Raw genomic sequence first — 25,606 nt, 5'->3', positions numbered from 1 at the left:
ATAACATACTCATAAAAGTTTAAGAAGTTGAGAGGCATACAGATTATTTCTTTAAATTTATTTTTTCAGAATGCAATTTGTCTGGGTTACATCTATCCCTTCGCAGGCAGAGAGGCTTTCAAACATTGGTTGCTTGGTTTGTGCTTTGTATTAAATGCATATGTCTTTTCCTAACCCAGTATCTTGAGCAGCATAGGAGCTACAGATGAAATGGGCTGCCCAGATGATCCTGCATGTCAGCTTCCTAGCCAGTTTCAAACTTTTTTAGACTATTCCTTTTAGTTCACTTTTGATTTGTCTTTTTAAATGTCTCACATTAGCATGTTTTTAACTTCTTTTGATAGCAGTTTTACCACTGACTAGATCTTGCTGATAAGCAACATCCTTGTTTTCAAGAATTCATCCTAGAAACCTAAATTCTCCCTTTTAATTCTGCTCCATTTTCCCACTTTAATTTTCTAAACAGAATGAAGTTATTCCATACCTGTGTGCTCCTATCTGGAGATATGCTAATATATTTCTAGTCTGTAAAGGTATCGCTTAAACATGCTGTACTTGCTTCTTTTGACTGCCAGCCATGAATATTTTAACAGAAATAATGCAAGAAGCACACCTTCAGATGTGGCTACAAGTAAATGATCAATACAATTTTTGTTGTATAATATTCTGCAGTTTAATGCTTGTATATTTTCTTGTGTTCTGTAATTTACCACATCGCACAGACTTGTTTCTGAATGATTACTGGTTGTATTTGGTTATAGCTAATGTAATCACACAAGTATCTCTTCTTGGGGAAAGAGTGGGAAAGACCACATTCTTCTTTGTCTTTACTGCTTTACCAAAGATAGTGAAGCTGTGATTTCAGTGACATGAGGCCAGATACTGAAAGTAGGTTTGACCTTGTGAACTTGTATGGACTGAAAACTTGAAATCAGTTGTCCCTTTGCTTCTTTAAACTGACTTTGGAGTTTGTCAATGTTAAAATTTAATTATTTATAATGGGATTTTCAGGGTTACTGAAAGGAGGGGTTGTTTTGGTTTAGTAATTTTAAATGCTGTTTTCTAAACAGCTTTTCAGTTCATCCATAATAAAACCATTGGCTGAAATTTTACAGTTGAGAAGTACAAATTTGTTTGCTTACATTGAGTCTGATTAGCTTATTTATAATTGAAGAGAATTGCTTTTTCTTATAATTGTCAGTATGTCATCCCTTCTCCCCCTGACTTTTCTTATTTTCTAAACCCAGATTTAGGTCGTTCTCGGGAGCTACAGTATGTTTATGTGGATAACAATATTCATCTGAAAGGCCTCCCATCTTATCTGTATAATAAAGTCATTGGTTGCAGTGGGTAGGTATGAATTAATTCAGATGTCTTACACACCCGTTCCCTGTAAAAATTCTCATAAATATCTTCCTGTATGATACAACTGATTATTTTTTTGTGTGATGGACTCAGAACTGATGTTAATTTGAAGGGGTTACTGCAGCTCCCAGTTCTGTTTTATTTTTGTAATAAGTCTTCTGTGATAATTACTGACTTTCAATATTTTAGTATTAAGCCATAACAGACAGTGCAGTTATTCTGAAGGAATTTATAACGATAATGTAAGGCCCGAAGCTGAATCCTAGCTGCATTTAAAGGTTGTGCAAAAATGTAGGCTTCACAGAATTTCCAGAATTAAAGAATGAAGAAGATATTTTTTAATGTGTGGCAGCATCTGTGTAGTTCATAAGTTCTCGCATTTCTGTATGTTACGGGCCATATCTTGGAATGTCACGTGCAGATCGTTCACTCATTTTACATGTATCAGCTTCTTGTAGGTCTCAGTACCTACTAACTAAAATAAGTAACTTTTTTTAGGAATTATGGATTGACAGGTATATTTTTACATGTGGATTTTAAAAATATCCTAGGCTGTCTCATGTTTGTGGCTAGGATGTGAGAAAAAAGTGGTCTGTCTAGGACACTAGCTTAATTCTTTCTGCACTGACACTAGCATAAATTAGGATCAGCACCACTGATGAATGGAGCCTTACTGGTGTAAAACTGATCAGAAGAGGATTGTCCCCATTACCATCTAATTATAAATTTCTGGTATGCTCACTCTCAGCAAATCTTGCATTAAATATAAATTTCCTCTTTACAGCCTGCACTCTACAGCAGTATGTGAGATGCTGAGTCTTGGCATTTTAAGGTTTTTCTAATATTCCCATGTCAGCTGGTTGTGTGATATTTAAATACTTGCAGTTGGATTATAATTCTGCTGAACTGTGTGCAGTCTCAAGCTTCTACTAATTTTTTTTTCAGGAGAAATAATTTTTAGCCTTTGTTCTTTCAGAACTGATTGTAAATTCTAAGACAGACATTAAATTGACCCTAAAGGTAATAAACTGTATTGATTGTGACCCAAAACACTAGTGATAGTGCAGGAAATGTTCCAGCAAGTGTGGTCCAACTGTCCTGTCTATTTCAGGTGATTTTAAACAACTGTGTCTTTATATTTTCTAATGTTTTAAGTCCTTATTTTAGACTCAGTCAAAATCAGTTTATCTTTGCACTGACCTTTTGTGAAGATATTACCAGTTCTTTTTGCTGTTACATGCACACTACTGGTGACACTAACTGCTAGTATCTCTGATGGAGATTAATATAAATCTAGTATAAAAGAGACCAAAGAAGTTGAAACTATTGTACTGAAATTCTTGTAATGCTTCTGTGGAATAAAAAAAAGATAATTTTTTTCCTTAATAATAAAGAATTTAAAAATTATTTTTAATAAAAAAAATATTTGTACTTGTGTACCAAACAGATATTTGTCGTAGTTGTGAAACCATCTCGAAACAGCATAGATTATTTTTAAGGAAATGTTTCAACATGGGAAGAGCACTTACATATATTATTAAGAAACCAAAGGTTTTATTTGATAAAGTGCTGAGTGATGTTAAAATCATGTAATAATGGTCATGTGAAGAATTTCTCTGTTCTTTCCAAGAAAGCATTAGTAACGAATGCAAGGCTTTCATGGGTCAGGCAAGAGTTGAAGATCCAGGCTTTAGTACTCTGTCTGGTCATCCACTGGAGAATAAAATCTGATGCGCTGCTATTACTAACATAAAGCTAGATTTCTGAAAATAGAATATAAATTGCATTGTGTAAGTAATGAATCTCTGTCTGGGAATCCTGCAGTCAGACTGACTGAAAAAGTCTTTTATGTAAGAGGTGATGATCTCAGCACTCAAAATAAATTTTGATCTTATTTTTTGCAGATTGGATTTCATAGTCTGCAGCTAGGTATCTGTCAGTCTTGCTTAAGGCAGCCAATAGGTGGTCACAGCTTTTTTTCCCCCAGTTATTTATTTGCCAGAGTTCTTCTGCAACTCCATTTTTTCCAGATAGTTAGACCATCCCTCTGTTCCACTTTTTAACCTCAGTGGATTTTGTGTTTTTTTTTTTTTAATTTTTTGTTCTTGCGCCCCGTATTACTTGTAGGCTGAGATTCATTCCCTAATCCATCCTGATTTAAGGGTGTCTATCTCTTAGATTATTCCTCTTGATGCTCTGTTTTGCTTGTCTACTTTGTTTTTCAGTGTTGTGGTCTGGCATTGATAGGCTCACCCTTTGTATAAAGTAGACCAAATGGCCCAGCTCTGCACTGCAGAAACTGTAGTGAGTTTATGGGTGTGTCTTCTGGCTAGGTTGGTAAGGGGTTAATCAGTTTGAAAATACAACATTATAGATTTATTTGTTGTGATAGCTAACTCATTGGGCATGGATTGCTGAGGAATGGATTGTTGGAATACTGGACCTCTGAATTCCCAATTATATTTTAACCCCGTTAATGGTTTGTAGGAAAGTATTAAATATTTAACAAGAAGCTTATTGACTTGCTGTTTGATGCTGCTCTTTTTTGCTTGTTTCTCTGGGCTGTTTTTCCTTTAATCAGAAAAGATGAGATTGTTTGTTATCAGAGAAGTACTATGAGATTTCTTTTACATCTGATAAGGTCGAGTGTAGTTACCTCAGTTTTAGGTCCAATATCTGGGAAGGCTGACAAATTTGTGTTTCTGTTCCATTTGTTAGGACTGGCCCTAACAAGTGGCTCTTGGCTTCAAATTTAAGTTGTCATAATTCCAATTACCCTGTTGACTTCCCCAATCTCTTAGTAGAATATTCCTCTGTGTGTTTCCGGTATGATAGATTGCAATAGGGTTCATGTAAAGAGTTATTATTTTTACTACAAGCTAAGTTTCTCTCATTGGATCCAAATAACCTTCCTTATTGTGATTTGGGAAGGCCAAGACTAGTAGGCTCACTAGGGTATCTTCCCACTACAGCTTAGGCTGTTGTTTTTATTTTTCCCTTTCCCCACCCTGCACCATCCAAGGGGACTCTGTGGATGGGGAAAGGTATAGTACAGAATCACCCAGTGACACTTAAATGATATTTTTCGGTGGTGGTTGTTTACCTTGCATATTACAGTTGAGAAATCCATTACCATTCTCAACTGGTTCATCCAAGACAGAGGAAGCCAACTATTAGGTATGTAAAATATTTAGTAATAATGGCATTCAGAGGCTAGAAGAGATTAACACTTTGGCAAAGTAAGGGACATGTAGTACACTTGGTTAACCTCCTTAGGATTGTGTTCTCATTTTTCCAGCTGTTGAATATTATTTTATAAGTAAAGACCTCCCAATGTCTCATGACTAGGTGAGAATCTATAGAAAATATGTGTCAACACAGATTCATAGAATAGTTTGGGTTGGAAAGGACCTTTAAAGGTCACCTAATCCAACCCCAACATGTACTGCACTCTGCAAGGAATCCTTGAATGGTGCTGCACTGAAGAGCAGTATCGGGCATACTTTGGGTTGGTCATCTGGGGTTTGCATAAGGTTACTATTATTACTTTTTTCTAACCACTTTTTAAATGTCTTATGTCCTTCTAGTTGTGGTTCTCCGATTCAAGTTTCAGAGGTCAAACTGCTTTCTTTTTCATCGGGCCAGTTAACTGTGTTCCTGCCAGCAGAGGTGAAATCTATAGGGACAGAAACAGATCGTGTGCTGCCTTTGCAAGAACTGGCCATGAGGACCCTTTATAACACCTACTACAGGTTTTTAAAAGGTATGAAATTTCTGCGTTCTTTGGATTACAGAAAGAGTGGAAGTGTTTTTCTGGCAGTGATGGGAACATTTCAAAGAGCTGGGCAAGGATTAATATTTTAAGACTTATTTAATCAAATTATGTTTAAAATGCTGTATTAGAACAAAACCATCCGATATCAAAAAACAGAGATCCAAAGACTATTTCTAAGGTTGAGTGGTGTTTACAAATAGTTTCTTTCTTGAGGACTATATAAAGAAGGATGCTTTTTGCAGGAGAAACTCTTTAATGGAAATAGGAGATGAGAAATACAGTTCCTGAGGCAAGATTAGATGCATCAGCCAACAATGCAGCTTCTTGCCAGGCAGCACACTCCTAAACTGGCAGACTTGTTATACATAAGGCAAAAGAAATGCTAGCAGCCCTTGGCCATTTCAGTACAGCGTGACAGCTGAGCTGGTTTAGTTCTGCCCCAATTCAGACTCTTTGCTGTAAAGTGGCCCTTGGCTCATCTGGTTATGCATCATGCAGTCACATGAGTTAGCAATATCTGATGATAACCTGCAGATTCAGATTTTGTCAGATTTAGATATGTTGACTCCCCCCTATTCGTGGTGTCCTGGGAATCTGTCAGCTTTAGAGATGAAAGTAGAAAGCACAAGGGTGGAGAGTTACAATGGAAAGATTAGAGAGTTTATGATAAGGGGTCACTTGTACCGTGGCCACTGGAATAAATCATAACTGCTGAACTATTGCTTTGCCAGGAAAAGCGTACAAGGAGGTCTGCAGCAAACATGCTGTAAGGAAGAAGCTTTGTGTTGGGAGGTGGGATAACCTGTGTTCATAAGAAACAGCGCTGCTTTGTGGAGAATGTATTTACTGACATAGAGAACATATTAATTGACCAGTTTGCAGTTGTGTATTTTTTTTTATATTTCTGCATATGGTGGGGAGAGGGGAGGTCTTCACTTGTTTAGTATCAGATTATCAGCTGCACCAAAATTACACAATGATGAATGCTGTTTCATTTTGGTTTGCAAAATTCTAGTCTTTGAAAAGGACTTTGAGAACATCAGGTACAAGATCTTTTAAATCATCAGTCACTACTTTTCACACCCAGTTGTGACTTCCAGACAGTTTCTGGAATACAACTGTGTGACTGTGGTTCCTGAAGATGCTGGTGAAGTTTGGTTTGGGAATAGCAAGATAGCATTGCAAAATCAGTTTAAGAAATTATTTGTAGACAGTTTATACAAGGCTGTGAGGATTATATCTAGTTGCAGCCAAGGTGCAGAACCTGAAAAAGATGGTGAAACTTTTTTTAGCTATCTTGCCTACTTGTTTGCTACACTGTACTACGTAGTCTTTTTATCATCATAGAATGGTTTGGGTGGGAAGGGACCTTAAAGATTAGTTTAGTCTAGTTTAGCTGGAACGAGATTTTCTTTAGAAAGTCTCGTTCCAGCCCCCCTGCCAGAGGCAGGGACACCTTCCACTAGCCCAGGTTGCCCCAAGCCCCGTCCAACCTGGCCTTGAAGCCTTCCAGGGAGGGGGCAGCCACAGCTTCTCTGGGCAACCTGTGTTAGTGCTTCACCACCCTCACAGTAAAGAATTTCTTCCTTACATCTAATCTAAATCTACCCTCTTTGAGTTTAAACCCGTTACCCTTTCTCCTATCACTAAACCCCCTGATGACAAGTCCCTCCCCACCTTTCCTGTAGCCTCTTTAAGTCCTTGGAGGCTGCTCTAAGGTCTCCCCGGAGCCTTCTCTTCTCCAGCTGAACCCCCCCAACTCTCTCAGCCTGTCCTCACCGGGGAGGTGCTCCAGCCCCCTGAGCATCTTCGTGGCCTCCTCTGGCCCTGCTTGAGCAGGTCCGTGTCCTTCTGATGTTGGGGCCTCCAGAGCTGGACCCAGCACTGCAGGGGGGTCTCACGAGAGCGGAGAAGAGGGGGAGAATCCCCTCCCTCAACCTGCTGGCCACGCTTTCTGGGCTGCGAGCACACATTGCTGGCTTATATATATATATTTTATATATTAATATATACATAGACACACACACACGCATCTTATTCTGAGTGACCTTATTAAAGACTATGTGCATTACCACTGGTGACACCCACATTTCAGTGAAGCAGGAGTAATGCATAATTCAGACAGGTGGAAGATAATGGTGTGCTGGGGAAGCAGGTGGCACATCTGATTAAAGCAGCAGATTTGATCTATCACTGCTGAAATGTGCAGTTTCAATGGTGCTGTTAAATACTTGGTGGCTGCTAGGTAAGTAAGACAGAAGCAACTGGACTACTTTTTCCTCAATCTTTGCTTGGCTACAGAATGTGACCTTTTCTTTCTGACGCAAATGTGCTATTTGTCATGCTTGTCACCTCATTTGAGGCTGTTGTGGTACATTGTGTATTGGGTTAAACCTTACAGTGTTTGAAAGCCGAAACTAGTGTGATATCGCAAAACTGATTTATTAGGTAGTGCATCTTGTCTTGATTACTCAGCACCTAAAGTCATTCACCTGTCTTGGCTGTCTCTCAGTTTCTAGATGGAGATTAGCATGTTGGTTTTAATTTATAAAACACTATGTTGCTTGGGCCAAGCCTGAGAAAATGATTGCTCTTTCCCATGAAATGACCCTGGAGTCTTTTTGGTCAAAATGATGGCATCTTGTAAACTGTGGGGGCACACTTAAGAGATTATGAATGTATTGATCTTTTTAGAGTGGTCTCTTTGGTTGGACCTTTGAGAATTATGCTGGGCTGGATTGTATTTCAAGTAATTCTAAATATTTCAGATCCCTTTTTGCTGATGGTGGAGTTTGGGCTTTTTAGTGAGCTTAGCTATCCTGCTGGATTGGTTGATGAACTATTTTAGTAAAATATCCTTTTCAGAATTTTGTATTGTTATTAATTGGTAAATGCCTGTCTAGATCGCCTTTGTGTCTAAAAGTGCTTTATGATATATTGCTGGGTTTTATTATTTGCTTGAGCTATAATATTTTCACCTGGGTATTTGGGCTCAGTTAATCTTATACCCCCAGATGCTAAACCTATACATTTAACTTGAACTTTTTGAACTTACTTATGGAAAACACCATGTGCTTCACCCTAATTGTGGTAATTCATGTTACCTTGCTGTTCTTTTGACAAACTCTTAATATGAGACAGCTTGTTTTCTGAATTGTTTATGGATCATGCTTTTTGTGTTTGACTTTATCACGCAATTGTTTTGTTACAAGCCTTTTTTGTTTCTTTTCTTTAGATTTGAACTTTCTGACTCCAATCTCACTACCCAAAAGCCTCTTGGAATTGCTGCACTGTCCCTTGGGACACTGCCACCGCTGCAGCCAGCCGATGTTTACCATTGTCTACCCAAAGCTCTTTCCCTTGAGGGAAACTCCAATGGCAGGATTGCATCAAGGGTAATTATACAGGAAATTACACTGGGGTTTCATTTGGGAAGAAAAACACCTTGTGGAACAAAGCATATTCTTAAGGAATTTTTTTTAAAACTTAGCAGCCTTTCAGATCTAAAGCCCCTGTCCTATAATTGCATGTAAAAGCTGACAAATCTTTTATTTACAAGACAACCAGAATACTGCTGTTAGCCTGTTTAACAAGGGCTACCACACTTGCCTCTTTCAGACCGCTGTAAGATAGTGAAGGGTTTCGATATGATGGGATTGACTTGTTTGTGGTAGCGTAGCACGTGCATGGCACTTCTGTGCCTTGGGAAGGACTACCTAACACCACTACTTCCCCTGATGGTCTCAACCCTGACTTCAGGAGACTGCCATCACCAAATAAAAGTGCTGTAGGATTAAAGATGGAAAAAAGTTCTGTGGTAAAATACTCTTGCTTTTCTTTCCACACTAATTAACTTGAGATATGCTGTGGAAGCGTTCTGCACTGTAACATACATTTTGTAGCAATACATCTTAAAAATATTTCCATTTTTATTGTAGCAGTTGTGACTCTGCAGGATTCCCAAGTCAAGTAGACAAGTCTACACAGACTTCCTGACTTGCTGGTCAGTACAGTCATAGAAGGGACTCAAAACTGTTATGTGGTTCAGGGAATATTGCCCTCATGTAGATAAAGATTTAAAATATCTTTAAGGTGAGCACTGATGGCGCTGCAGTGATTCTTTCCCTAACCCCTATTAGTGTGAGTAGATACTGTAGCCTACCATGAACCATAATATCAACGAATCCACTTTTGGCGAAGGAAAAGGCTCATTAGAGAAATTTCAACTGATTCTACTTGGACAAAAGTATGGTACTGTTTGAAACCTACTAAAGAAGGTTTAACAAAAAGTCACTTGGAGTTAAATAAGCCAATGTGATGTTCAGGTTCTTTTTTTAGAGAATTCCGATAGTTAGAAAGCATATGCCTAAAGGTGGGGAGCAGAAAAGAAAGGTGCTTTAAAAAGGAATGTTTCTGAAATTACTTGTTGGTATATATAATGCACAAGAATGCCACTCAGTTCTTGTCCTGCAGTAGTTATCTTCCGTAAAAATAAGAAACTGCTTCTGAATAGGAAGACCTTGAAGAAAAAAGAAGAGACTAATTGGTGATTCCGGTTGATAGTACTTATTTTCCACACCTGTATCACAGGTTATTTTGCTGTGAGTTTGTGGAATAAGAGGTATCTGATTTGTAAGCAATTCAATTTTATGAAATGAAAACAACTTAGGTATGCCAAATCTGGACAGCAGCCAGAAGGCTGCATAAATGTTATTTTGGCAAAGTCATCTTTCTTAGAAGGATTTGATTGTAGAGATTGCATACTTCAACTTGCCATTCTGTTACGCTTCAATCGTACGTTGAAATTCAATGGGTTTCATGTTGAATAAAATAAATTGCTTCCACATTACAGTCTTAATATTCAGAGTGGCATAAGATGTTATAATCATGCTATAGAGAATATCTTTCATGCATTGAACAGTGTAATTTTCTGAGAAAGTGATGGAAAACTATTTGCAGGTTACTAAATCCTTAAATTTTCCAAAATAATCCCAACAATGAGAGAGTTCGGACTAGAGTGGAGTGCTCTACTTTCTAATTAATTGCTAAGTGTTATAACTTAGTCACAAGGTGATAGACATATCAGTAGACACCTTTAGGAATTATTAAAGTTGCAACTCAACAAAAACATACTTCAGGGCTCTTTTGGAAGACCATTGTATTAACATTCTAAAATGTATTAATTGAAAATACACATTTCTGCATGGTTTTCACTTGTTTAAAAAATCGCTATCATTCCTTACCTTAGACAAAAATGTACAGTGTTCTGCAAAATGCCTCAGTGAATACAATCTTAAGTAGCTGACATTTGATGCAAATCCACAGAAAATGAGATCTAAAGAGGGTAGCCAGACATCCTTATCTCTGTAGCTTGTGCACTTGACATGGTAAGATTATGTGGAATTGTAGAGGTGTGATAGCTGGTTTAGAAAGACATGAAGGACAGGGTTTCTGTTCTAAACAGCTTATAGTGACCATGAAAACACACAGGGTAGGGATCCTGAATGTTTGAACAGCACTGATTAGCACATGCCACATCCATGCCAGTAACTTCTGTCTGGATTTCCGTACTGCAATCGGTATCCTCTTATAGGAAAGGATAGTTAAGTGTTGAACTGGAGTTCTGCATCTGAAAAAGCACAGATGACATGAGCACTGGGTAAAGTGTGATTTCTGGGTTAGTAGAAAACCGATCTTAACGTTTTTAAAGCAGATATCTAGGTCCCTGCCAGGGTGGGGGCAGGAGGAGGGTCACAGTGAGGCTAGTATCACGCTTTCATGTTGCCACCCCTGCTGTAGTACCTGGCACAGTGTGACAGCACTACCTGTCAGTTGTCCCTTCTGAAGGTCTGGGCCCAGTTTGTTCACTGGGCTGAACCAAAGGAGGACACTGGACTTCAGTTATTTCATGCCTACAAGCAGTAATTTAAGAAACATGAGCAAAGCTGAAGCAAAGAATTACCCAGCTATTTTCCTTTCAGCTGTTAAACCTACTGGCTATAACACTCAGCCACACCCTCCACAGAAAGAAAAACCACATGCTGCTGCTTTAAACCGAAGACTAAGAAACGAGGAAGGTTTTTGAGAACCCCTGCAGTGTTTCCCTGCCTTAGTATCAGGCATTCATATAGAGCAAATGAACCTTCTTTTTCTGAAGTGTTGAGATTGACTAATCCTGTATTTTACAAACCAGCATATTGTCTGCTGTGGAATGGGGCCAGGAGCTTCAATCTTTACTGACAACTGTTCCCCCTCCTCCCCCCCCCCCCCTTTTTTTTTTTTTCCTAGGAGGACAACTGTTAGTTTTGTGGCATACTGCTGCTCCACCCAGTGTCTGCAGACTTTTGACCTACTGAGTTGATAAACATTTAAAACTACTCAGGAGTGCTGCCAGTTTAAAGCTGCATTAGACGTCGTATCCCATTGGTACTGGAATACTGTGTGTGTGCGCGTGTGCCAAAGCAGCAGAAGTGCCCAGTCGGGAATGCTAAGAGGCACTTAAATCCTGCCCTATCAAATTTGGATGAACTGCAGAAACTTTTCGGAAGTGTAAATACCAAGCTTTTAAAAGTATTAACTTCTCTCTCCTCCAAGACAGCATACAAACCAAACAAATTCACAAGCTCTGACTTCAGGATTTCCAATATATTTCAAATGTGGCTGTCTTCAGGTTGACACATTGCATCATTTGAGGCAGTTTTCATTCCTCTAACAGGAAAAAAAAGAAAGGTTCAGTTATGACAAATGAGTTTTCACTTACTCCCCCCATCCTCTTCACCCCTATTTCTGGATTCAGGTGTATAGGTCTAAGCCTACAGAAACCTTTGATAGATCCCAGTGACTTTCCCTTAGAATTTAGCTTTATTTTCTCCCTCTCATCTTAATATTTTCCACAGCATAGTTATCCCGGTTGTATATTGAGGCTTTGACAGTTAACTGTGGTATTTAAATCCACATATTAAAAGCAGATCTTTTTCTTTCTGGTATCATTAGAAGCCACATTGATTTAATTGGAGTAACTAGGATACGTCTGGAGACTAAAAGATCCTGTTTCAGTAAAGAAGGCTGGTACTGATGCCTACACTAAGTGGTCTTGCTCCAGCATGTTTGAGGGTGTGTTTGCTTTATTTTCATCACTTGAGTTTTTTATTTTTAAAAACACTTCCCCTTTTGCTTCTTTGAGTTCTTCAGGAAGAAAGATGACTTTAAGTATCAATTTCACTTTAAAAAAAAACTAGTAATGTGATAGTAAATGTTTATATTTATTATATTTTTACAGTTGCGGATTTGTAGATCTGCAAAGGGTTGGTCTTCATCTTTTTCTAGATTCAGCATTTGGCTGATTTGTGAAAGTGTGTCATTGGAGTGTGTGCCTCAGAGAAGGCTGGAAATCCAGGGGGAGATATGTGTATCTCCATGTGCAGGTACACATGCATACATAGGTATCTTCGCAGAAGGGGTGTAACATTTGTTTTTGTATATTAATGGCAGATTTAGTGTGAATTTCCCCTCATTATCGTATTTGTGGGAATCCTTTTTTTGTTAGATCTTGTTCATTTTCAATAAAGGACAAAGGATGGAAAAAAGGCCCCAAATGCCTGCATGACTTAAAATTTTAATTTTAAACTGAAACAGTTTATACAAAATTAGCCCCTCTTGACTTTTTTTTGAATATATCATTTTTTTAATATGTGTTCTTTTTTTTACTTTCTATTTCTTAGGTATAAATACTTGTTGATTCAGCACAGTGTGCTACTCTGTGCAGTAGGTAGTTACAAGCTGAAATAGATATGAATGAAACAGTTTGTTATAAAAACTGCAAGATAAAGAGAGTTATTTGGTAGTATATTAGCATATGTTGTGGTGAGGTGTGCATACTTTGAAGGGAGGAGGCATTAAAATGTTTTCCTTTTGCCAAAGAAGCATTTGTTCCCGCTGCAGGCTTCCTGGCATCTCTTCAATAAATGGAGTATCTTAAGAGCTTAAAAGAGTACCAAAAAGGCAGTTTTGAGGGTGGAATTTTTAGGTTGTGCATGTTACTTGTAAAAGCTTTGCTGGTTTTATTGGGTTGGTTTTAGAGAGTTGAATTAGCATTAAGAAATGTAGAACTTAATCCTTCAGGAATGCAAGTATCATCTACTGTTTAAGAATTGTGAAACTTTCTAAAATAAATCCCATTTATTAAATCTGCTTTGCAGTAGGGGAAAGAGCCATGTCCAAGCAGCCTTTGTACTATTGGATTTCTGACTCTGTCATTTCACTAATTTGTTTCAATGTTGGTATCCCCAACAGGCCTTCCCACCCAGCGGGGTTTACTGCTGAAGCAGCAAAATGAATCTTCAGCTTTTTTTCTTTTCCTTCAGTACTACACAGTGGAGATGTAAATTGCCCATGTTCAGTTATATCTATATCAGAATGTGCCTGTGTAGTACAGAATCCACTTCTTTAAATGGATGATAAGAGAACTATGGTAGTGTTAGAAATATTACTTTTTGGTACAATGATCAGGAATTTTCAGTATTATTTTTACTGTGGCTTCCTCTGTCTTTGAAGGTGTTTTGTTGGAAGTTTATTCTCCTTTTATAGCAACTTACAGAGTTTAAAACACAGTTTATTTCTGAATTCAGTCTGTAAATATATTTTGGAGTTAAATGTCTTGATCAGCTAAAAGGCATTGGTGTTTGTTTTATTAGGAATCAGATAGTAGGAGTGGAGCCTGATTTTTTTTAAATTATTTTTTATTTTCTTCTTCCCATAATCTAATTATTTTTTATTGAGTTCATATCAGTCTTATTATTGTCTACAAGTGCAGTTCAGAAGAAATTCTAGTTTGTTCTATAAGCAGGATGAATCTTAACATTTTAATAGATGGTATTTCAAGAATGGAATGTTCAGTGAATCGATGACTTAAACACACAATTGAAGCTAAAATGTCATACCCTATTTTTATAAAACAAAGAAGAGGAAAGCCAATATATAGACTGAAAATGCGGCTTAAATTCATGTTTCGTTGATTTTTAAACTTTTTTTATATGAACGGCGTTTGTATTCATCTGTATCTTTGGGCGATACTGTTCTAGATTAAAATAACTCCATTCTCACTTGTCCAAATTTTTCTAAAGTTGTTCTACTGTAAGAGTATTTCATAACTAGCTAACATGAGAGCCAGCTATGCAAGTTGCAGAGGGGGAGAGGGAGCTTGTTGCTGATGCAACTGTGCATCGCTTGTTTTTCAATACGAGGTGTCACAGTACTTGCACTTGTCTTTAATGCGTTTATGTCTAGGTAATGTTTGATTGCTTGCTCTTGTTCATCAGGTTAGTTCACACTGAGATAAATTTTTCCTTGTACTGCAAAAAATCTGGTTCTAGCAGTTGAAAAAAATTACTATTTTTAAAGGGGTTTTTGTTATAAAAGTAGATCTTAACTCTTTGCTTATGGTGGGAGCAGGAGAAGTTTCGGGAGGGGGGTTTTCTAAGCATTATAAAGAGAAGGGTGCAGGAGAGGAGTGAGAGAAAATTAAGTCTTCAGCCCATTGATACTGCTATAGAACTTTTCTGAGTAAAGATTAACTCCTAATGTGATGATGGACCACAAGCATAATTTTTATTTATGTTGTGGTAACAGGCACCATGTTAATAAAAATGGGACCCTACTGCTTATAGAGATAACTTTTTGTTGTGCAACAATGGAAACAGAGGAATCTGTCTTTGTTTAAAAATACTACTTGAGCAGTTTTACTGTGGACACTGTTACATTTGGAGCACTGTTCTTGGGAACCTTCCTGTTACTCCCCCAGAGGATCAGAAATACAAATGTCCTTTCCTGTGTGAAGAACAAGGTCTAATATCAAGAAGTGTGTATTTTTCTGTTTTGGCCTGATGCTTCTCTTGGGCTCTTATTGAAGTTTGTTACAAACCTTCTATTTACTTCATTGCGGTGAGGTTAAGATCTTACACTGAGGAGAGTAGAGCTGTTTATTGCCAAGCTGGCTTCAATTCTTATATATCGAATTCTGCTGAATCCCTTTTTCTGGCATGAAGGGAGGATGAGACTGTTCTAACACCCATGTGGTGACAGCGTGTCAGGTTTTACTGACATCACAGCCAAGCTGAAGACTGGAGAGTGACAAACCTTTCACTAGAGAGGATGACTTTTTTTGAAGGCCACTCCGACCCCATCAGAGTATCACTGATAACTGAAGAGCTTTTACCTTGATGGCAGTGGAGGATGGATCAAGTTTTAATTGATGAGAGAGAAGAATGTGTTTTATCGTCTTTGTATTTCTTGTAAAAACTGGGACAATGACACTGAAGTCCATGCCTGCTGCTAGACAGCCTATCTGCAGCTGAACTTACATAATTCCAAGACGTAACTATCTTTGCCTCTTATCTCCCTCTTAATACTACTCACATTGTTGCAGAATGTTGTAGTTAACTTGTGATGGAAGAGGCTGAGTAAATTGAATCCAGAATTTTTATTACTTTTTGTATTACAGACCTATTTTGTAAGAGACCAAAGGTCTGGTGGAAAGAAACGGCAAGATTCATGTCAAGTCTTCATTGCTTTTGCTTTTATGTGCCCTTCTTTGGATTACAACTTGAACTTGGATTGCAACTGAGTTCGTTCTATGTCTGTTGAAAGCATATGTGTATTGCTTTTTTGCTCTGTATTAACCAAATGTCACTTAGTGTGAAGGTGAGCTTGCTAGATGTTTTATTTAAAGTTAGTGGTGCAATTTATTGTATGTGCTTGTTAATAAACTATATTTTTGGATAGAATTACAGTCCATTAAAGTTAACCTTTTTGTTCCTAGGCCTATTAAGGTATGTTTAGGATGTAGCATTCAATTTACATTTCAGTTCATTTTCATAGTAATTAACTAATAGGTCTCTTGTCCCAAGGCTGCATAGATGGGGTGAAGACACCTCTTAAACCACTACCAAGTCCAAAACACCAATTCACTTAATCCCTTTGTCTCAGACAATGTAGTTCACCTGATCTTGCATAACAGAAACAAAATCCATATGGAAACATTACTTTAGACCATTCTATGGATTGACCAAGAGAAAAATAACTTTCAATAGGGCTGTATTAAGTGCCACCCTGCTAGTCCATAGATGTGTCTGTATTATTTACTCAGCAGCATTCAGCAGCTTTTTTCCCCTCATCTAACAGATACCACAGGAACAAGGTTGCCAAAAATAAGTAGAAATTAAGCATCTGTTTTTCCAGTTATTTCACTCCTTGCTGTGCAGCGTTTTGCTTCAGTCAGAGCTGCTGCTCTGTATCTGAGTTCTTTGAGTTGGATGCTGTCTGAATGACTGTATATGTATTGGGTGAATACTAGCATATCCATTCTTAATTGAGACCTAGGTTGGTCAAGGTGACTCTGAATATCAGTTATAACAGATGCCTGGAAGGGTTTAGATACCATTCAGACTGATGCTTGTTTGCTAGTAAGTTTACAATGACTTACCCTTTTATTATTTTACAAAAGACAACATAAATTTTCCTACCCTTGCAATGTAGGTAACCTCTGTTTGTGAGGCAGCAGGGGGAGGATGCAAGTCCCTTAAGTGAGAAGGGGCAGAGAACAACCCTTAACCTATAACTTTTACCAACCACTGCTGTGTCCCTTATGAATTAGAAAGAAAGAAATGGGAGAGCTTAACATCCTTTTCCTTTGCAATTAAAAGTACTTGGCATAAATGCAAGCTAAGTGGAAACTTCAGTGGCTGAATAATGCTATTGTATGCAGGAAATGAGAGGAGCTGAGATCTCACTTGAAAGGCACTGGATGTTTTGTGACTTCCAAGCCAGGATTTAGGTCTGTTTTGTGTCGTGACATTTTGGCAACTTGACAGCCAAATTGAACCACTGCACCTGTGCCCCCCAACTTCAGTGATCACTGAATATTGCAGTAGAGCCCTCTCTATTCTGCACTGAAGAATCCTACTGGTATTCCCTGTAGCTGGCTCAGGAGCCTGGGAGTGGCCATTTATAACTCTTAGATTTCTGTCTGATATTTCAGCAAGAAAGAGAGCAAGAGTTGACGGAATGCTTTCTTTATCTTTTGACATTTTAAATAATAAAACCCTCACAGGATGCTTTTTCAGCACCCATTATGCCCTTCAGACATCTCCCGCTCCCAGGCAAAAGACCTTGACACATCTGTGAGATCTTCAGTCTCAAGAATGAAAGCAGTTCTCTTGTTGGAGGCGCTGAAGTGATTTGACTTTCTGATGATGCCTTCCAAGTGGCAATCAAGGGCTAATTTCTCAAGTATCCTGATGCTCTTTTGTATGTTCATGAGGAATGTAAATATTGACTGGCTCTCTCTGTCAAAGAAAGCTGTCAGTCGTGGATGGCTGTTCTGTTGCTAAATATGACTACAGCCGCAGTACGAGGACCGGCAGCACGAGGACCCGTGCATTGAAGGTGTTCTCCTGTCATTTTCTGTGAACCTCATGAAGTTCTGAGGTTTAAATTTTTTTTCTTCAGATCAATTGAGAAAGCTTTCTTGTAATGTAAAATGCAATACTGCATTTGTTTATTGATTGGTGCTATGAATGTTCTCTAAGTGCACTTTTATAACAGTGAATCAAGCTATTCTAGTAAGAAAGCAAAAAATGCATTGTTACATTCCAATTTCATGCAGGTAAGGTCCACTGGAAGACTAATGTTTTGTTTAAGAATGAAAAACAGCTAGGGTACATAATCCATGATAAGATGAAGATAGGGTCAGAAGATACTGATGACATTGCCTAGCTCTTATGAAAAAATATGTTAAAAAGGTAACCAATATTCCTTTTAGGGGCAAGTATTAACTATGGTGGTATCAAATATGCCCCATTCTGCTTTTGTTGATCCATTTTCTGGCTCCTTGTAGCTATTACATCAATTTTATTATGTTTCTCTTATACTTTAGAGTTCTAACCATTGATTTTTACAGTTAAAGCAATTAGAAGAATCAAGCTGAATATTCTTGGGTCAGTTTGTGATAACTGTGATTGCTTTGCTGGCACTGAAGTTTTGAAACAGTCTGAGCATGGACTTGAATTTGGCTGCCTTTGCTTCTACCCTGTCTCTGTTGGCTCTCTAATTTCATTTTGTGAAAAGCCAAATCAATGTAGATGATACACGAAGAGAAGAACTACCAAGAAAAACAGCTTTAACTTTATTCAGAAAGCCTAGCTTGGAATAGGGCTGGCAAGGTCTCCCATGTGAATTCTAGGTAAGTGCTCCTTTTAAAGTAAGGTGAAAAACAGTGAGTTTTGCAGGCAATGAAGAACCCCATGTCTAAAAGTACCAGGATTAATTATTCTCTATATTCACACCTTACTGTTCTGTATCTTTGTTTCTATAAAAAACAAGTAACTGCCACAATAGGGAGTTAGTTTGTATCTTACATCTTTGTAGAATTAAGATTGATTTTATACTTCTAATACACTCATTACTCTCACAGTGTAATGCCTCTTTTGTTTCTCTTCCTCTACAGTTGCAAATAACTGCCCTTCTTTCCTTTCTCAGCCCTCACTCCATTCTCTGATCAGTACACAAACTCTTGCTGTGGTCCCAGTTTCACTAAGATTAAAGCAGTGCACAGTGACACAGGTTTGTTCTTCATCAGGCAAAAGCACTTAATCACATTTCTGTAAAATTATCTAGATCACAAATATGTATTCTGTTCTGGCTGTAGATGAATAGAGGATATCTAACTTAAATTAATGCATTCATTTATAATAAATCAGTACTTCATATCAGATTTTTAGATCTAGCAGTATCTAATCCTGGCTCTAAAGCTTCCATTATGAAACATGGAGGCTAGAATTTCTCCAGTAGCTCTATTTAAACTGTAGCCAGACTTATGTCTGATTCCTGTAAGGATACTTGGGAGCAGGTTTGAATTGAAAACCTCTAATGAATTATCTCATTTTTCTCTCTTCCCTCAAGGAAGCTCAAAAGGTGCAGGAACTGATACCTACTAGTTAGGAATTTCTTTCCAGGTCAGGGCTGAGCCAGTTCCCCTCCCTGCTATGTCGGGTGGCATGCCGTTTGATGTCCCTGCCCAGCTCGCTGCTCTCTGGCCCCAAGCTGCAAAGATGAAAAATATTGATTCCAGTCCATCTCATTGAAGTATTATCATGAGGTGTTCACAGACATGCTGGGACTAGTCTTTTACTTAGAGGAACATTTATCCAGGGGGATCTAGTGTGTTATGTGGCAAGAAGCTGCAAGAGGGAGAATGAATTTACTGTTTTCATTTACAGTCAGTAGCCGAGACCTTACTGTGGCTTTAGCTATTCTTGATTAATTTCATATGTGGATGCTCCTATTCCAGAATAAAAGTGCCTTGTTATGAAAGAATTTAATTCCTCTAATTTCATTTGGGAATAAGTACATCCACACACCTGGTATTTAAATCTGAGATAACTGTTTCTTTATGAATTTACACCCTGCTCTGTTCTGGATCAGTTCTCATGTAAATCCTTGTATTCATTTAACAGGACCTGATTTATTGTTTAAAAGTCTTTCTTTTGGGAAGTACCTGGTTGGAAAATAAAGATTCTGCTTGCAAGGATAAGATTGGAGAGGGAATATAAAAATTCTGAAAACAATTGGTTTGGAAGCACTGCATTGGAAAACATTGTTACATGTCAGATCTTATTCTGTTGATTTATTCTGAAACATCTGTCTTTTGACACTTCAAAAAAATTTATTTTGATATAATATTTCAAATTGAGAAATACAGTTTTGAAACATGGCTTGGAATATTTAAGTTTTCTGCCATGAAAATGTCTTTTATGTCTCCACCATCACATTTTCTGATGAAAAAACAACTGGCAGGAATGGTTTGGACTGACTTTGCCCAGGTGCCAAGGCAAGAAGCTGCACTTAGAAGTCACTCTCTTAGGCAGCCCTCCTTGCTGGAGGTGGTTTGAGTTCCCTGGACTCAACCTGAGGCTGCCATGGGGTCTCAGCAACCACTGTTAGCTCTGTGTCCTTTGGGAGCTTGGTAAGGAAGGAACTGATTAGGGGATGTTTTCCTCTCTGACGTGTATTCCTCCTCTGTAGCTCTGAAAAGCAGCATGTCCTCAGGCCTGCTGAGTAGCATGGTGGTGACTCGGTAACATGTTCCCCCTTGTTGCCTGTTTCCCAGTGTGGCTTGCTGCTCTGGTGCAGTGCTTTACTTTAAAGCTTACTGCTTCTCAGCTGCGGGGAGCTGGTTCAGCTGCCAGAGAGGTGTTGCTGTCAAAGGAAGGATGTGCACTTCCACAGTGCAGCATGGGCACCGTGAATGCATAAGCACAGGGGAGAGCTTTCCTGAATATTACTAAGCTCTTTAAGATCTAATACTCTCTTGAAGTTCAAACCAGTGTAAGGGAAGGCTTAAGCAGCTTAATGGGTTAAAATGATCCATGACTGTGTCCTTCAGACAGTTTAAAGACCCTGCAGCAACTCAAGCGGGCCACCTGTTCCTCTCCCAGACAAACAGGTCACTCTCCTGACCTTTATTCTGCCACCCTTCAGTTTGGCCTGGCCCGGCTCCATGTGTGGAGTGATTGTTCTGAAGTTTGTCATTGTTTAAAATGCCACTTGCCAGAGTTTAATGTGCACAGCTGCAACCTGAGCCGTCGCCGTGTGTTAATAAGACTAAAACCGTTGGACTGACACCAAAAGATCTGCTTGCACTTGGCATGTCATAAATTAACATCATTCTTACCTGCCAGGGATGATTCACTGCTGGCTCAAAGCATATTTAAACTTTAGAGGATGCCAACAAACTGGGCGGTGGTTTGACCTGCCACGTGTCCTGTGACTGCTGCTTTTCTCTCTGCCTCCGCCTTCCCTCTGTTGCAGTGTGTCGGGAAACAGAAGCTCTTTATGGCGTTATGAGAGCTTGTGTTTGTGTGCTGCCCTGGCCCTCCTGCCCCCGTCTGCCAAAGGGCTGGCCTGTTTGTGGGAAGATCCTCACTGGCTTTCAAATTCCTAACTGGATTGTTACTGCCGTTTTTGGGAGTGGTCCTGGGGGTTAATGCTTGACTGGACTGTAGCCTGTCATTGCAGCAGCTTCAGAAGGCTTTCTTCCCCCAAATCCTGCCTACCCTAGGCAGGCAGGGTTGTGACACTCTCTTAGCATCCCAAAAACTGCATATAAACTCTGTGTTAGCAGAGTATACTTGACCACCTAACAGCTCACAGCAGGTGGGTTAAGTTGGTGCCCATGCTGGGCGGTGTAGGAGGCGGAAAGGGATGCCCCGCATGGAAATGATGGAGATCATGTTGCAGGGTTATATGCCAGAGGTTGAACGTGCTCCTCAAAGCCCAGACTCTTGGGCTCCAGCGTCACAGCGACTGCCCAGTAGTAGGGTGCTGGTCTGTCCTGAGGGACGTGCTGAGGGGGGGGCGGTGCTGCTCGCGCACTTATTCACTGGCTTCCCTGCTGCATCTAGGGAACTGCAAGGTCACAGACTGCAGTGCTGCCCTGGGAGTGGGAACGGTCCCACACACTGCAGGGCAGAGAGAAATAGGAGATAAGAAGGGATGGGAGACAGTTAAAGATGTTTTTGCCCTTCCTCACTGAAGTCCATGGGTGGGGGAGAAGGTAGGTATCTCTGGACTGCAGAAGTATTCATATATCTCTTAATAGAGACCAGGCCTTTTTATAATGACTCGAGATTCATCTCCTCACACTTTTCCCTCAGGGCTAATGTGTTCCTCATAAAATAATGTGAAGGCATAATGTGCTCCTTCAGTTAAAACTTCTCCTTTGCTTTCCATGGTGCCTGCATTGCCTGTTTACCTTGGCTCATCCGAATCATTTGTTAAATACCAAGTTTGCATAAGCAGTCCTATGTGGACTTTGGACCCTTGAAGTCTTGCTATAGACATCTGGAGGGATAGAAACAGGCCCCATATCTGTCTGAGATGTGTTTGAATCTGGAAATCCAAAGTGTTGTGCGGAACAGGGTGTAACCATGATTTGGTTAGGGGTAATTATGGTAGGCAATGCCAACAGCAGGCTGCAGCCCTCGTGTTCCCCACCACAACTGCACACAGGCTGGCAATTTAACCCTGATGTAACTATTTCATTATAGTCATCACTGTATCCACTACCTTTTGTTTTCTTTTTCAGCAGAAAAAAAAAATAATTACAGATGATCCCCTGTGTATAGGTAAGAACTGAGGAGTCCTGGAAAGGGATCATCCTATTCAGCAGGACAGGCATGAGACCTGACCCTGCAGCCCCAGCTTACCCAGTGACACGGTTCAGACTGCAGCGTGCTCACCTCCTGCACCAGCACTGCTGAAGCACGTTCCGAGCAGGAGCAGAGGTTAGACGCTGTCTAGGACAAGGACTGCGGCTCTGCTCAGCTTGCAGACACATGGTGATCGCTGCCTGAGCTGCGTAAACGTTTATGTTGTGTATATTTTATTTTGTGGGTAGTGCGGGTTGTTGGGTTTTATTATTTTCTCTTTATGCAAGGCTGACATGGAGTGTAGAGCTAGTTGCTGGGCAGTGGGGATTGCAGTTGGTAATAAAGGTCTGTTTTCTCACTTTCTCTATTTTTGTCTCTGGGCAGGATGAGGCACATCAGGGGAAAATCTGACTTGAAACAGAAGCTCAATTTTAAGTTGGAGTTAGACAGTCCTGCAGAGAGAGGTTTGCTTACACCACAGCTGTCTGTCATCTCAGGGCACAGGGCTGTGACTACTCATGCAATGGCAGCCCCTGGGGTTTGGTGCCACTTCTCTCCTGACAATAGGTCTGAAGTAGGGGACAGTATTACACCAAGCCCTGATCTCCTCATTAGTGTGCTAAGTGGTGTTTTGATGCCTGGGGCAGGGTGTCTGCCTGGTTGTCCCCCAGTTCCCACAGGTCTTGTGAAAAGGCGACCTATATCCTCCTCTAATGAGGGAATGGTCTCTATCAGGTATTGGAGTCAAGACTCTCAGATCTTAGGTCTTTTCTTCCTATTCCGGGCCCTACAGAAATTCTATGTATCCTTTCAGCAGAGATGTCTCTGTGCGAAACCCCACTGGTGGTCTGTTATTTGCAGGAGGATTTCTTGCTTCCAAGGAGAATTTTGCAATCACCAAGTGAAAACTGCTTTTTGGAAGAACTCTGGGTTTGGTAGAAACCTCTGAATCTCTCCAGGTGAGTCGGTTTTCAACAAGGTCACCAGATATCCTCACATCTGCTCAGATGAGTGAATCCAGCTGAGCTGCATTTTGTGTGTGCCCTCTCAAAAGTGAACTGTAGGGCTGATAAATTCTTTACCCCTCGCCCCTGCCAGCTCTGCGAATTGCAGCTTCGTTCAAAGCTCAAGTGAAAAGTGCCGGACTGCCGCAGCACCGTTGCAAGTGTCAGCTGAGAGACAGGCTGCAACAAGCCTAGACATGTACGGGAGTCGCTGCCGGGTCTGGGAGGGGGGATGCCAGCCGTGCTGCTCCACGGACCGCACTGGGGTCGTTTTTTTCTTTTAACTTCAGTTTGAGGCAAGGGAGAATCAGTGCTCAGCACTGCTGGAGGTGGGAGAAAGGGCTTGCCCCCTCTGTATTGCTGGTCAGTAGATGTTGCAGCAAGAGTCTGTAGCTGATGATACTGGAATTTGTTTTTTGCTGGTACGAAGATCAGAATCTGGCCTAGGGTGAGGGTGTTTGTGCTTTGGCAGTAGTGTGAAAGGAGAAACTCCAGAGGGTTGGGCGGCAACATGCTAGTTCTGTTCTCTTCCGTAGATGGCCTTCCGGAGACACGCTGGGTGAGTGGAAAATGTAATGAAATTCCCAGAGCCTCCTGGTGCACTACCAAGGTATTCTTGCCAGCTTTCCAGCCCGAGATGTTGGTGCAGCTGTAGGGGCCAGCTCCGTAGATAGAGCTGATTGCTGATTAACCCCCACTGTAGCAGGATTACCGAGAGGGATGTTTTCTTCACCTGTGAAATAGCGCACACTATAGCCACGGTTGCCTTTGGGGTAAAATTAGCTGAATAAAGGGCTCACAGTACATCAAGCTCTTTTCAAACTGCCTTTCTTTTTTGAAAGCTCATTTGTTTATTCTGGTTCACAAACTGAGCAGTACAAACAGCAGTAAAAATGTGATGCATCCCAAATTCTAGCCGTGAGGATGGGTTTTGTGACCACTGCAGTCCGCACAAGGTCTTTTAGATCCAAACCATCTGTGGTGCTCAGAGTATGCAAACTATTCATGTTGTCTTAAAGATTTATCAGGGAGCAGGGCCTTAGTGTGCCAGAATCCATAAGAAAACAGGGACCTGCACCACTGACAGTCCTGAGGGTCTTGTTTTAAACGTCTATTGAATAGATTGATCATTGTCCTGCAGCATTTAGTGGTGGCGAAAAAAGCCAGAAGGGGGTTTAACAAGTGTCTCATATGGTTTGTGTTGTCTCTGCTATGCTGAACCTTTCTTTCTGCTCACACAGCAGGGTTTTTCTTTGCCTCTGTTTCCTTTGTGCAGATGGTAGCAATAGGTTTCGTTTCCCCCCCAGCCGTCAAATTAACAGCCTTGGCGAGCTTTCATTTGCTGGCTGGTTTTGGGTGGTGCTGGAGGATTGCTCCACTCGGTACATTTCCAAGACTGGCTTTTTAACCCAAGCTCTATAAAAACAAACTTTTTTTTGTTTGTTTATTTGTTTGAGGGAAGGGACCTTGGGAAAGCAGATACAAAATTTGCTCTGACTGTATTTTGTTCACTGAAGGAGTTGGCTTTGAGTTGTATTAGAACAGAAGATTGGCTTTTTGCACAAATGTCCTACAAGCAATGGGCTGAATTGGGAAAAGATGGTGGGCAGAGGTACTGGAAACAATCTTCTGCTGTGTTAAAGCATCCACAGGAGAGACTAATGAAAACTCTGGCTTCATATCTCCAGACTCCACAGCAAAGCTTTCCAATCCATCCAGTTGCACAGATCAGCTTCAGAATACGATATCCTAAGCTTGTGAATTTGCAACGTGATTTTCTCTTCTTTTCCCCAGTCACAGTAACCCAATACGATATCAAAGAGCAATTGTAGAATGGCAACCCCTTGCCATTCTCCAGTGGTGCTAGTAGCAATATTTAGCTTACAGAGAAATTAGTGGTCTGAACTGCTCTGTTGGTACAGATGTTGATGCAAGTGGATTCTAACCAGAAACAGGTGAAGAATTACCATTTTGGTTTCATAAATGTAACAACTCAACCCAAAGGAAGAAATGGGCACTAGGTTTCCTAAAACTTTACAGAAAGCCTATGGGAGGGACATAAACTGAGCCAAGTGCTCCTGAGTCCAGGTCCTTGTGCCTTTACTATTCTATGTTTATGTATATATATGTATTTATATTAAAATATGTAGTGTGTATATATGTATATACAGTTTATATGCTAAGGGAACTCAGTACAAATTTAAAGTTCTTCATTGCCTGCCTGCATGCCTTTCTAACTCAAAAAGCTCTGCTCTTGG

At 40.0% G+C, this 25,606-nt stretch overlaps 1 protein-coding gene across 8 annotated transcripts in view; it reads left to right on the top strand.

Annotated features, from left to right (window-relative positions):
• The window catches only part of LRRC28 (leucine rich repeat containing 28), an 80,114-nt gene extending 64,193 nt beyond the window's left edge, over positions 1 to 15,921 (top strand). For all 8 annotated transcript variants that reach the window (XM_074880042.1, XM_074880037.1, XM_074880038.1 and 5 more), the window contains 4 exons: positions 1,248 to 1,350; positions 4,953 to 5,128; positions 8,376 to 8,535; positions 11,429 to 15,921. In XM_074880042.1, coding sequence (XP_074736143.1) covers positions 1,248 to 1,350; positions 4,953 to 5,128; positions 8,376 to 8,535; positions 11,429 to 11,501 — 512 coding nt within the window. In that variant the 3' untranslated portion in view covers positions 11,502 to 15,921. The remainder of the gene's footprint in view (positions 1 to 1,247; positions 1,351 to 4,952; positions 5,129 to 8,375; positions 8,536 to 11,428) is intronic.
• Positions 15,922 to 25,606: the final 9,685 nt, after the last annotated feature.

Source organism: Strix uralensis, chromosome 11 (genome assembly GCF_047716275.1).
Source record: "Strix uralensis isolate ZFMK-TIS-50842 chromosome 11, bStrUra1, whole genome shotgun sequence".
Lineage (NCBI taxonomy): Eukaryota > Metazoa > Chordata > Aves > Strigiformes > Strigidae > Strix > Strix uralensis.
The sequence above is the reverse complement of the archived record's forward strand: the minus strand, read 5'-3'. Positions and strand labels throughout refer to the sequence as shown.